The 11993-nt window shown below is 50.5% G+C and overlaps 1 protein-coding gene across 1 annotated transcript in view; it reads left to right on the forward strand.

The window, feature by feature from the left end:
* The window catches only part of ZZEF1 (zinc finger, ZZ-type with EF-hand domain 1), a 120087-nt gene extending 111727 nt beyond the window's left edge, over nt 1–8360 (forward strand). The window contains 1 exon segment of the mRNA XM_006761500.1: nt 8082–8360. Coding sequence (XP_006761563.1) covers nt 8082–8360 — 279 coding nt within the window.
* The last annotated feature ends 3633 nt before the right edge of the window (nt 8361–11993 follow it).

Consider the following 11993-nt stretch of genomic DNA (forward strand, 5'->3'; position numbering starts at 1 on the left):
TCAAAGGGCTTGTCCCTGGGTTGCGGGCAAACCCCAAGTGGGAGGTGTGCAGGAGCCGCCGGTTCATGTTTTCAACCTTCTATCCCTCTCCCTTCCTCTCTGTAAAAAATCAATAAAATATATTTTGTACAAAATACTAAAATAATGAATTAGAAAAAAAAAAAGCAAAGTGGATGAATGTGGGCTCTAGACATTCACACGGCTAACAGGTCCACCATCATTCCTGTAAATAGCCAGCTCGTTCCTGTCCTGTGGAGGCCGCTGGCCTGAGCTGCTCCTTAGACAAGGGGAGCCTCCGAGAAGCACTTGAGTGGAGCCCTGACCAAGGGAGGCCCGTGGGTAGCGAGGCATAAAGACCTCTGCCCAACAGGGACCATGGCCGTTATTGTGATAGCAAAGATAGAAGCCGTAGAAGAAGAACGGACACCTTTGACTGCAGAAGTTAGGACTGTTGCAAAGGGGAGGGAAGCTTCTTGGACTGTATTTGAGAAACAAAATAAAGTTTAGTTCCTACCTCACACTTTACATCAGTGATGGCGAACCTATGACACGCGTGTCAGAGGTGACACGCGAACTCATTTTTTTGGTTGATTTTTCTTTGTTAAATGGCATTTAAATATGTAAAATCAATATCAAAAATATAAGTCTGTTTTACTATGGTTGCAAATATCAAAAAATTTCTATATGTGACACGGCACCAGAGTTAAGTTAGGGTTTTTCAAAATGCTGACACGCCGAGCTCAAAAGGTTCGCCATCACTGCTTTACATCAATATAAACCCACAGGAAAAAATACAACTGGCTAATGAACACCTGAAAAGATGCACAACCTCACTTGCAACTGAAATGGAAATCAAAGCAATGGTTTTATCCATGAGATTGGCAGGAACTAGAAAATTCTACCCTGCGCAGATCTCTCGCGCATTGTTGCGGGCGTGCACACCGGTCCGGACTTTCCGGAGGACAGTTTGGCAGGATCTACCCGAATGCTGAACGCATCCACCCTTAACCCGGCAATTCCACACCCAAGAACGGATCCTGCAGAAACTTTAGGACATGCGCACCAATGTGTGTCACAACACCGACTGCAGCTTGTGTGTAAGAGCAAAAAACAGAAAGACCACAAGCCCCAGCACGGAGGGTCCCATAAAGAGGCTGTGGGACTCCTCCTGGCGTGACGACGGGAAGAGCTCCACAGACCCGCTCCCTGGTGAGGCTGGTGCAACTCTGTTTAATAAACCCAACCGTTCAGACTCTCTGGACAGAGTCTTAAGAATGTGCAGCAATTGATGAAACATTTACTTGAGAAACTCTATTGAAATTTGGTAAGAGCAGCGAGATATAGAGAGTATCAGTAAATAGAACTTCTTTTAAAAGAAGCAAGGGGAAATTCTGGAGTGGGTAAGTACAGTAGCTGAAATGAAAAATTCACTCAAGGGGCTCAGTAGAAGATTTGACATAGCTGAAGAAATAGTGTATTGGAAGATAGAGACTGTGCAGTTTGAAGAACAGAGAGAAACAGAATAAAGGAAAATAAAGAGAACCTCAGAGAACTGTGGGACACCTACCTGCATATATGAAGTGGGAAGAAGGAGAGAAGAGAGGGAAAGGGGGGAAATATTCAAAGAAAGAATGGCTGAAAACTTCCCAAGTTTTAAAAACTCTCATATTCAGGAAGCTCAGTGAAGTCCAAGTAGTATGCATACAAAGAGACTGACAAAAGACACATCACAGAAAAAAGCTAAAAGTCAAGGAGAGAATCTTAAAAGCAGCAAGAGAAAAATTATGCATCATTTACAAGGGAACCCCAGTAAGATTAACAGCTGAAAGCAAGTGACCCTGGACAATAATTTGAATCCATATGAAAAGACAAAGAGAACTAGTATAGGTAATAATGTAATCATAAGACAATACAGATGAATTCTTTTTCTCCTTTCTTAACTCACTTAAAAATCAATTATATGAAACAATATGTAATAATGTATTGTAGGGCCTATTTCATATAGAAATGTTATATATTGACCAATAACAGGAAAAGGAGATGGGTGGGAGTACAGCTGTATTGGGCTAAGGAAATAACTCCAGATGGTAACTCAAATCCACAGAAACAAATGAATAGAACCAGAAATTATAAATAAAAGATTAAGATAACAAAAGCTATAAATATATACTTGCTCTCCTCTTCTCTCAGCTTCCTTAAAAGTCATAAAATTAGGTAAAGCAATAATTATGACAATCTGTTGTTGGGTTTGTAACATTTATAGATGCAATATATATAACAATAATGCCACCAAAAGGGTATGGGCAGCTATATAGGAGTAATGTTTCTATACTTTTCACTGGCATTAAAGTTATTATAAATCTGAAACTGATTCTCAGTTAAGATAGATGTAGTAAGCCCTAGAACAACAATGAAGGAAATAATGCAGAATATATATAGTGAAAAAAATCATTAAAGAAATGTAAATGCTACATTAAAAATATCTACTTAATGAAAAAGAAAGCAATGAAAGAGAAGAGAGGATCAAAGGAGACATGAAACATATGAAAACAAAAAGTAAATTATCAGACATAAATTCAACTAGATAAAAAATAATGTTAAATGCAAATGGATCAAATAATGCAATCAAAGGAGAAATTATCAGACTATATAAAAACAAGATCCAACTTTATGCTGTTTTAGAAACACTTTAGATTTAAAAATCCTATATAATAAAAGCCTAATATGCTAAGTGTCCTGTCATCCAGTTGGCCATTCAATCAATCAAAGCGTAATATGGGAATAGAAAAACAGAGAGAGCTACCACATGAATTCAGAAAGGTTGCAGGATGCAAGGCCAATGTACAAAAATCAATTGGATTTCTCTACATTTGCACAGAACAATCTGAAAATGAAAATAAGAAAACAATTCCAATAACAACAGCACAAAAGAATACAATGCTCAGAACTAAATTTAACAAAAGGAGTGCAAAATTTAGTGTGGAAACCACTAAACATTGTTGAAATAAATTAAAGCTCTAAATAAATGGAAATTGTAGATCAGAAGACTTAAGATGCAATACTCCCCGAGCTGATCTAGTACAATCCCTATCAGATTCCCACACCACTTCTTTGAAGAATTGGTGCACCGATTCTAAAATTCACATGGGATCACACGGACCCTGAATAGCGAAACAATCTGAAAAAGAACAACGCGCCAAAACCGGTTTGGCTCAGTGGATAGAGCGTCAGCCTGCGGACTGAAGGGTCCCGGGTTCGATTCCGGTCAAGGGCATGTACCTTGGTTGCGGGGACATCCCCAGTGGGGGATGTGCGGGAGGCAGCTGATCGATGTTTCTCTCTCATCGATGTTTCTGACTCTCTATCTCTCTCCCTTCCTCTCTGTAAAAAATCAATAAAATATATTAAAAAAAAAAAAAAGAACAATGCTGGAGAACTCCCACTCTCAATTTCAGAGCTTAGTATAAAGCAACAGAATTTCAGGACAGTGTGATACTGGCCTAAAGATAGACATACAGAACAATGATAAGCTGGAAAAATAGCCACAGCATATACAACAAAGGGTTGTTTTCATAATCTATAAGGAGCCCTTACAAATCAATAAGATAAAGATCAACCCACCAATAGAAAAATGGCCAAGAATCTGAAACTGACAAAAATACAAAACTGAAAAAAATACAAAATGACCAATAAGCAAATGATAAATGCTCATCTGCACGAGTAATCAAAGAAATGCAAAAAAGAAAAAAAAGATGCAAATGTTCACTTACCAGACTGGCAAAATGGGTAAAGCTGCATGCAGATGGGTGTGAACACCAGGCCCGCAGTGCTGGGAGAGAGCCAGCCGGAGTCTCCTCTGTCCCGAGTGGCCTTGGCAACAGGTCAGAGCTTTAAAGGAGCAAACCTTTAGCACCCAATGTTCCCCTTCTAGAGACTCATCCTATATAATAAAAGGCTAATATGCAAATTGTCCCCTCGACCAGGAGTTCAACCAGGGGGCGGGGCCAGCCAGTCAACCACCCACAGCCCCTCTCCCTGACCAGCCCTGCCCTATCAGCCCCGATCAGGGTGGGCCGGCCAGACCCCACCCATGCACAAATTCGTGCACCGGGCCTCTAGTCTATATAATAAAAGCCTAAGTAACCATTACGATGGAATGACCAGAACGACCAGTCGCCATCATGTGCACTGACCACCAAGGGGCAGACCCTCAATGCAAGTGCTGTTCCCTGGTGTCAGTGCGCTCCCACTGGGAGAGCCCTGCTCAGCCAAAAGCTGGGCTCATGGCTGGTGAGCACAGTGGCAGTGGCAGGAGCAACAAGCACTAAGGAACAGCGAGCAGGTGGGCAGTAAGGAATGAGGGGTCCCGGACTGCAAGAGGGATGTCCTACTGCTGGCTTAGGCCCATGGGGAGCAGGCCTAAGCCAGCAGGCGGACATCCCCCTAGGGGTCCTGGACTGCGAGAGGCCAGGCTGAGGGACACCCCCCTCAAGTGCACAATTTCATGCACCAGGCCTCTAGTCCAGAAATAATTGGCTAACGTGCTCAGATGTGTCTTTTATGACACTGAAGACCCTGAAAACATCCACATTAGAAAATGTATTAAATAAAATGAAATGCTATGTAGTTGCTTTAAATAAAACTGTGCATGTATCTTCATTAACATGTAAAAATGTTCACAATATATTACTAAGTGGAAAAAGGTATAAATAATGTCAATAGTCCTGTTTATATAAGAAAAACATATTTTTAGCCATTTTTAAACCGGTTTGTTGTTCCACTTATTGATGCATTTATTGGTTGATTCTTGCATTGGCCCTGACCTGGGATTGAACTCGAAACCTTGACTTATCAGGACAATGTTCTAGCCAACTGAGTTCCCCGGCCAGGGTGAAAAATAATATTAGTTACCTATAGAGGAAAGTCTGACAAAACTTGCAGTAAAATCTTAACATGGGTCACCATTGGTGGTGAGATTATGGGAAATTTTATGTCTTTTTGCTTATCTGAATTTTGAAAATTTTCTACAATAAAAGTGTGGTACCATATAATAAAAAAAGGGGGGAAAGGGTGGTGTTTTTTTTTTTTTTTTTAAGTTCTATTGTGAGAGTTTGCTTTTTCAAGTTTTGTTTTTAAATGTGTCCCAGGGCTTGGCTTTCTGGGCTCCGGGCTGGAATATGCGCGGTTTCCTGCTTGGGGAATTGTGTTTTTCCAGGTTGCCTGAGAGGCACTGGGAATTTGGAACAAAGAGGAGCTGCCCTTTTCTCACAGAGCCCTGACCCTGAGCAGCGCCCTGGGCCTGTGTCACTGCACTCCCGGGACACGGAGCCCCACACCGCCCCCTGCTGCCCCGGTCAGGCCTCAGGCCCCTCTACCCAGAGCCAAGCGCCCGGGCCTGTGTGTTTCATGAGCACTGCAGCCCGAGACTCTGCTGGGGCGTTTCCCCTCCTCTCTTGGGGGGTTTTCTCTCCCTGTGGCTCACCCAGCAGGACGAGGCCTGTGACCCAGGCCTGGCCAATCAGAGCCTTCTGTTTCCTTGCCACGTGATTGGTCCAGGGGTGGGCATGCGACCCCAGTCATCCCAGCGAAACTGTCCCAGGACTTTTGCGGTGACGGACGGCTTGTCTCCTGGAACAGCCCACCTGAGGCCAGCTCGCCTGGACTGGCCAGTCCCGTAAGCCCGGAGTTTCCCATGTGTGCACAGCCACTCTGAGATGGGTTTTTGTCATTTGCCACCAAAAGAGGCCTAACGAGGAGCTGGGTGCTGTGCGAGGCCCAGAGACACGGTGGTGAGGGCAGCCTCTGTCTCCTCGTCCACAGCCCCGCGAGGTCCAGGCTTCCTCCCGGAGGCTGGCCTGGCCCGTGGTCTCCCCGCCGGCCGGCCCTCTGGGTCCGTCCGGCAAAGCCCGCAGGTTTGGGAAACTGCCACACGATCCCCGCACAGGAGGGCGAGAAGCTGGACTCACATCCCCCAAAGGCTGGACTTCAGGTTCCAAATCCTTATTGTCTCTGGCAGCTTACACTTCCTGTGGATTTTTCGTTCTCTAGCCGTCCGTGTGAACACCAAAGGCTCGTTCTCCTCCTGTGTGTCCCGTGAGTTGGATGCGGGGCCCTCATCAGATATATGATTTGGGAATCGCTTCCCCCGTTCTGTCAGGCGTCCTCTCACTCCCTTAATTGTTTCTTTGATGCACAAAAGTTTGTCATTTTGGTGAAATCCAATGTAGGTTTTCTTTTGTGGTTTCTGCTTATACTGTCATATCTAAGAAACTGTGGTCAAGTTCAAGGTTATGAAGATGTCTCTGTTGTCTCCTCACAGTTCACTTTGTAAGTGGTATGAGGCCAGGGTTCAACTCTGCTCGCCTGCACGTGGGGAGCCAGTTGTCAGACACACAGACCCTCGGGTGCGTGCCTCCCGGTTTCCCCGGGAACCTTGAAGAGGGCACACACAGCAGCTTAGAAAAGACGGGTCTGCTCAATGCCAGGCCCAGTGTAGCCAGGATGGTTGGGGTCTGAGAGGACAGGGGACAGACTAAGAGAAAGGAACAGTATGACAGGACAGGAGGACAAAGCAAGAGGGGGAGGAGTTGGGGAAGGGGGAGGGCACTGAATGAGGGGGCCAGGGTGGGCCAGCTGCTGCGGGAGGGGGAGCCCACCCTGACCAAGGGGCAGGTCAGCTGAGCCCAGGGCCCAGAGCCTGGGGCTGGGGTGAGGCGGAGACAGGAGGCAGGGGGTGGGCTGGAGCGGAGGGCTCCTCACTCACCCCGCCTGGCTGGCCCTGGAGAAGGATCCGCAGAGGGTGACAAGGGTGTGAGCACCTTGCTGACTGTTCTCAGCTCCTGGAAAAGCCATTGGCCCTGACCCCTCCCCGCCATCAGGTTTACGCCCCTCCACACTGCAGTCAGCATTTCCCGGCAGCCGGTGCAGTGGCCAAGCTGTCGGGGACCCACCTGTCAGGGTTCATTCAGCTCCTGGATCTACCCCAGACCCGTGCGTGACCTTGGGTAAGTCACTTAGGCTGTCTGAGCCTCTGGGCCCCCGATAGACGGTCAGAGGATGAAACCCTCAGGAAGAATGTGAGTCAAGTCATGCAAAGGGCTAGATTCTAGCCGCGATAATATACCCGCCCCCGGTCGCATGCCAAGTATCAGTTCATGTCTCATCTTAGGAAAATCGAGGAGCAGGTACCCAGGCCGTGTAGTGACCCTTATTTCCTAGTTATGTCCATACTTGGATTTTTTACAAGGCTGGTGCGTACACTCACGAGGAGTAGGGTTTGTGTCTCGGTGTTTTAACCGGGCCTGCTCCTGGCTGGGACAGGAGGCCAGGGCGAAGGCCACGCTATCAGTTTGACCCGAGCGAGCCAGGCTGTGTGCCCGGCGCGGGCCGGCTGCAGCAGGAAGCAGTTGCTACAGGGACTCCCTAACCCTTGACCCTGGGGCTGCCTCTCTGGGAGGAGCCCAGGCAAACCCTTGTCAGGTGTGGGTGCTGGGAGCCTCACGGCTGCCACCAGGCTGGCGTGTGCCCCATCTCACCGCCAGGAGTCCTCTCCGAGGGGAGGGGCCTTGCCCAGGGTTTCCTGCATGTCCCTGGGGATGGAAAGCCATTCTGCCCTGGCTCTCTGCACCCGCACAGGAGGCCGGGCCTGGGTCCCGGGGCCCCGGGGGTCTGAGATGCCTGGTGTCGGCGTCTGCCCCACCCCTGCCCCCGCTGCAGTCACATCCGCTGTTTGGCCTCCGGTGTGGGATCCGCAGCACCTCCTTGGGGGGAAGCTGGCATTGTGTTCTCAGTGGCCGGTTGTGGAAAAATCACACACACACAGCCGAGTAAACAGAGACCCGGGGCCGCCGCCATGGGAACTGCCGGGTGAGGTGGCGGTGCAGGCCAGGAGGAGGCTGCGGCTTGGCCGAGACTCACCTTGGAGCCAGGAATCTGCCGACACAGATCCAGAGGCCTACGGGGTGGCCTGGGGAAGTCAAGGGTTCCCCAAGGTCACCCAGTGAGCCAGGGCCAGGGCCAGGACCAAGGGCCAAGGGCAGCACCCAGGCTCCGGGCTCTCGCGCTCTGCCCCCTGCTCCCAGCCAGAGAAGCCGGTAGAGAAACAGCAGGAACTGCATTTTGAACTGGCATTTGGAGGAGCCTTAGGGGCAGCCCTCAGCCTTCCCCAGACTCTGGCCTCTACGGGTGCCCAGATCGAGGAGCCAGGGACACCAGGAGTTCCAAGCACGGCCTGTGCTGTTCAGTTAAAGCCCCTCACACCCCCCAGCAAGATGCTAGCGCCTGGAGAACACTGGCACCTGAACGCCTCAGCCTGTGGGCAGAGTTGGCACCTGGGACAGATCCGCACCTGGAAGGTGTGAATCAGAAAGACTCGGTGGGCGGCGAACACAGATGACACGCTGCCCGTCCTCCCTTGTTAGGGGCCTATTAAGGGTCACCCCCCTTTAAGTGGGTGCTGATTCGCTTCGCAATGACAAGCGGGGAGAGGCAAGCTGTGGCTTTCCTAGCTGGGCTTCCTCGATGGAGTTGTAGCCACAGCCCTTTGGAAGTGGCTGGACCCCTGAGCCCTCTCAGAGTTTGGGCATGAGGTCGGTTTGGCCTCAGGAAGCTACTACCACTTCCTGTTTCTAAGAATAAGGATCAGAAACACTTCCCGCCCTGGTCGGTTTGGTTCAGTGGCTAGAGCATCGGCCTGCCTGGGGTGGGCTCTTCCTGGGCGGCAAATAGACAGGTGATGGCTGGCAGGGGGTGTGGTGGGGGGCGGGAAAGAGGTGGAAAGAGGTCATATTTGATCAGTTTAGAGCAGCTGAGGGCAAACTACGGCCCGCGGGCCGGATCGGGCCCGTTTGAAATGAATAAAACTATTGAAAAAAAAGACCGTACCCTTTTATGTAATGATGTTTACTTTGAATTTATATTAGTTCACACAAACACTCCATCCATGCTTTTGTTCCGGCCCTCCGGTCCAGTTTAAGAACCCATTGTGGCCCTCGAGTCAAAAAGTTTGCCCACCCCTGGTTTAGAGCCATCAGATCAAAGAGCACAGGCCATGCTGCCTGGAGCTACTCTTTCCAGAAAGACAAGGCCAGGTCTAATGAGCACATCCAATAGCCCAGCAATGCACCTGCTTCCGCCCGGCCCTGATCACACCTGATTTTTGTTAGTTTAATAGGCCTGTATGGAAACCCTCACACCATATGCATTTGTGTTTCTCTTGCCAGGGAGATTCTCTACTTTCCCGCCACATGTGCACCTGGGGGCACCGGGCCAGCTGGTGCCCGGTCCCCACACAGCCAGATGCGAGACAGCGTGTGGCTACTGCCGACAGCATGCCCCTCCCACGTGTTCCCCTCTGTAGCCATCCTCTTGGCATTTATGGAAGAAAATGTCATCACACAAGCAGGCATCGTTTTCATTTGCCCTCGCTGATCTTCTCTGGGACAATACTCCGTTTCGTCAGTACTCGCGTTTCGCTCCTCGCTCCTCTCGGGTGCGTTTCATCTCGGGGATGCCCCCCTCCTCTGGGCTTTGTGTCCATCTGTGCAAGGGGGAGGCAGGAGGTGGTAGCTCAGGGGCTGTTTCCAGGTCAGATGCCGGGGTTCCGCTGTACTGTCACTTATAGGGTGAGGGGCACAGCCCCCGCCTCCTTCCCCACAGCTCCCCAAGGCAGCAGTTCATCAGCCTGCACTTTTAACCTCCACACCACACCACTTCCTGTTTAACAAGACAACAAACGCCCTACCCGGCCTGGCTCAGTGCACAGAGAGTCGGCCTGCGGACTGAAGGGTCCCGGGTTTGGTTTCGGTCAAGGGCACGCACCTCGGTTGCAGGCTCAATCCCGGCCCTGGCTCTGGCCCTGGTCAGGGTGTGTGCTGGAGGCAACCAATTGATGTGTCTCTCTCAGATTGATGTTTCTCTCTCTCTGTCTCTCCCTCTCCCTTCCATTCTCTCTTCAGGTGAGGATTAACAAAAAATTAAAACAACAACAAAACAGCCAGCCCTGGCCAGTGTGGCTCAGTTGGCGGGGCGTCCTCCCGTGCTGGTTTGATCCCCGGTCAGGGCACATGACCAGGTTTAGGGCCCAATCCCAGGTAGGGGGCGTGCAGGAGGCAGCTGATGGATGTTTCGTTCTCACTTTGATGTTTCTCTCTCTCCCTCTCCCTTCCTCTCTCTCTCTCAACAATAAAAATATTAAAAACAAGCAAACAAAAAACCCAACTGGGAGTGTGTATGACCCAGCGCTAATCAGGAAGCCTCTGGGGCAGGACCCTAGATGGGATGCATCCTGATTGGAACGTGCCCTGGATCACAGTCCCAGACCCTCCCCGCCTTCCCTGACTTTTAATGGCGGGTTCGGCCAGCTCCTGAGAGGTTTCGCCTCAGAGCCGGCATTAACTCCGGGCTGGGATGTGGCACGAAGGCACAGGAGGACCTGCTGTAGGGAACAGTCAGCCGTTCATAAATTAAGACTGTAATTAATCACTGAGGTTCGAAGTGAGCTGTGTTTCTCCCTTTTCCTTTCTTTGTTCTCTCTGGGAAAGCTGGGGGGCAGGGTAGCCCCTCGGTCTGCTGGCTTCCGCCCAGCTCCCAGGCAGCTGGGGTGACTCCGGCCGGTCTGACTCAAACACACGCCAGGTGTGTTCCTCCCACCGCTCCAAAGCCAGAGCATGAAGAGGAGGAAGTTACCTTCGAGAGCCTCCAGGAAGGCGTGGGGAGCCAGCTGCCCTCACTGTCGCTGGTCCCAGACCGCTGGCTTTCCTGCCGGGCCTGGGGCAGCCTGGGTTCCTCCAGTGGCGCCCACATCCAAGGCCATCTTCACACCCCGAGGTCCTGAGAGAGGGGCGGGGACGACAGCAGGTTGACCCACTGAGTGTCAAGGCGAGTGGAGGACCCACAGCATTTATGCTCGTCCTTCTCCTTGCCCTCTGCCTACACGGCGCACGTGGATGAATGTGGAATGCGCCGTGACTTCTCCGTAAGGTCGCAGCCAGCATTCATGGAGCACTTACCGTGGGCTAAGGACGCGTGGTGCTAAGATTGCCGTCAGCTGAAGCGAGCAGACAGCCCATCTCCCAGCTGCTTTGAAGGACAGCTTTTCAAGTCCTGTCTCAGAACAAGTCGGATAGAGGTCACTCAGGCTGTCCCGCAGCTCAGCGATGCCTCCTCTGCCACCCTCCCTCCCCTGGGCCATCCTCAGGACACAGGCTTTATTTACATCCCTGAGCTGGATGCCTCGTGGCCACAGAACGGCCGCTGCAGCTCCGGGCAGCACAGCTCTTCACGGGCAGGTGGCAGGGAATCGACGGCCTCATCCTCTGTATTTTATTCGGGAAGCCTCCTCAGACTTCCTTTACATGTCATTGGCCATAAGCGGGTCATTGCTGTCGTCGGCAGCCAAGGAACTGGGGAGTGGACAGGCACTGCTGGGATTGGCTTAAACTAGTCGTGGTTCATGCACTGGGCCAGGGCACGCTGCTCTGAGAGCAGAGTCGGGACTCCATTAGCCAAAAGGGGGCACTGCTATGGGGTAGCCAGCTGACAACGCCATGCATTTTCTCAGTTACACTCAAAACAGTCCCCTGAGGTGGGGCTTGTCATTATTCCCACTTTACAAAGGAGGAAACGAGACTCATTAAGTAACTTGCCGGAGACCACAGAGCTGGTAACTAGTAGGGATTTCATCCCTGGCCTGTCTTTGAGAGTGTGCTCTTAGCCCGCCCCAGGGCCTGCGCCTCACGGGGGAAGGACTGTGTCTTCCCGCTGACGGAGCCTCAGTTGAGATTTGAGCACAAATGTATTCCGTTTTGATACTTGCTGCTTTGTAACATATTTTAAAACCAAGAGTGCAGACTTGCCAACTCTACCTCTTCAAAGTACACCTATCTCTTCTTTTGTGTTGTTTTCCAATGCTGGGTTCTGAAAGTCCTGGGAAGAGTTCCAATGTAAATATCACCAGTGATGGAAATGTGAGGGAAGAAGAGGAGGGGGAAAGA

This window comes from Myotis davidii, unplaced genomic scaffold, assembly GCF_000327345.1.
Source record: "Myotis davidii unplaced genomic scaffold, ASM32734v1 scaffold638, whole genome shotgun sequence".
Classification (NCBI taxonomy): domain Eukaryota; kingdom Metazoa; phylum Chordata; class Mammalia; order Chiroptera; family Vespertilionidae; genus Myotis; species Myotis davidii.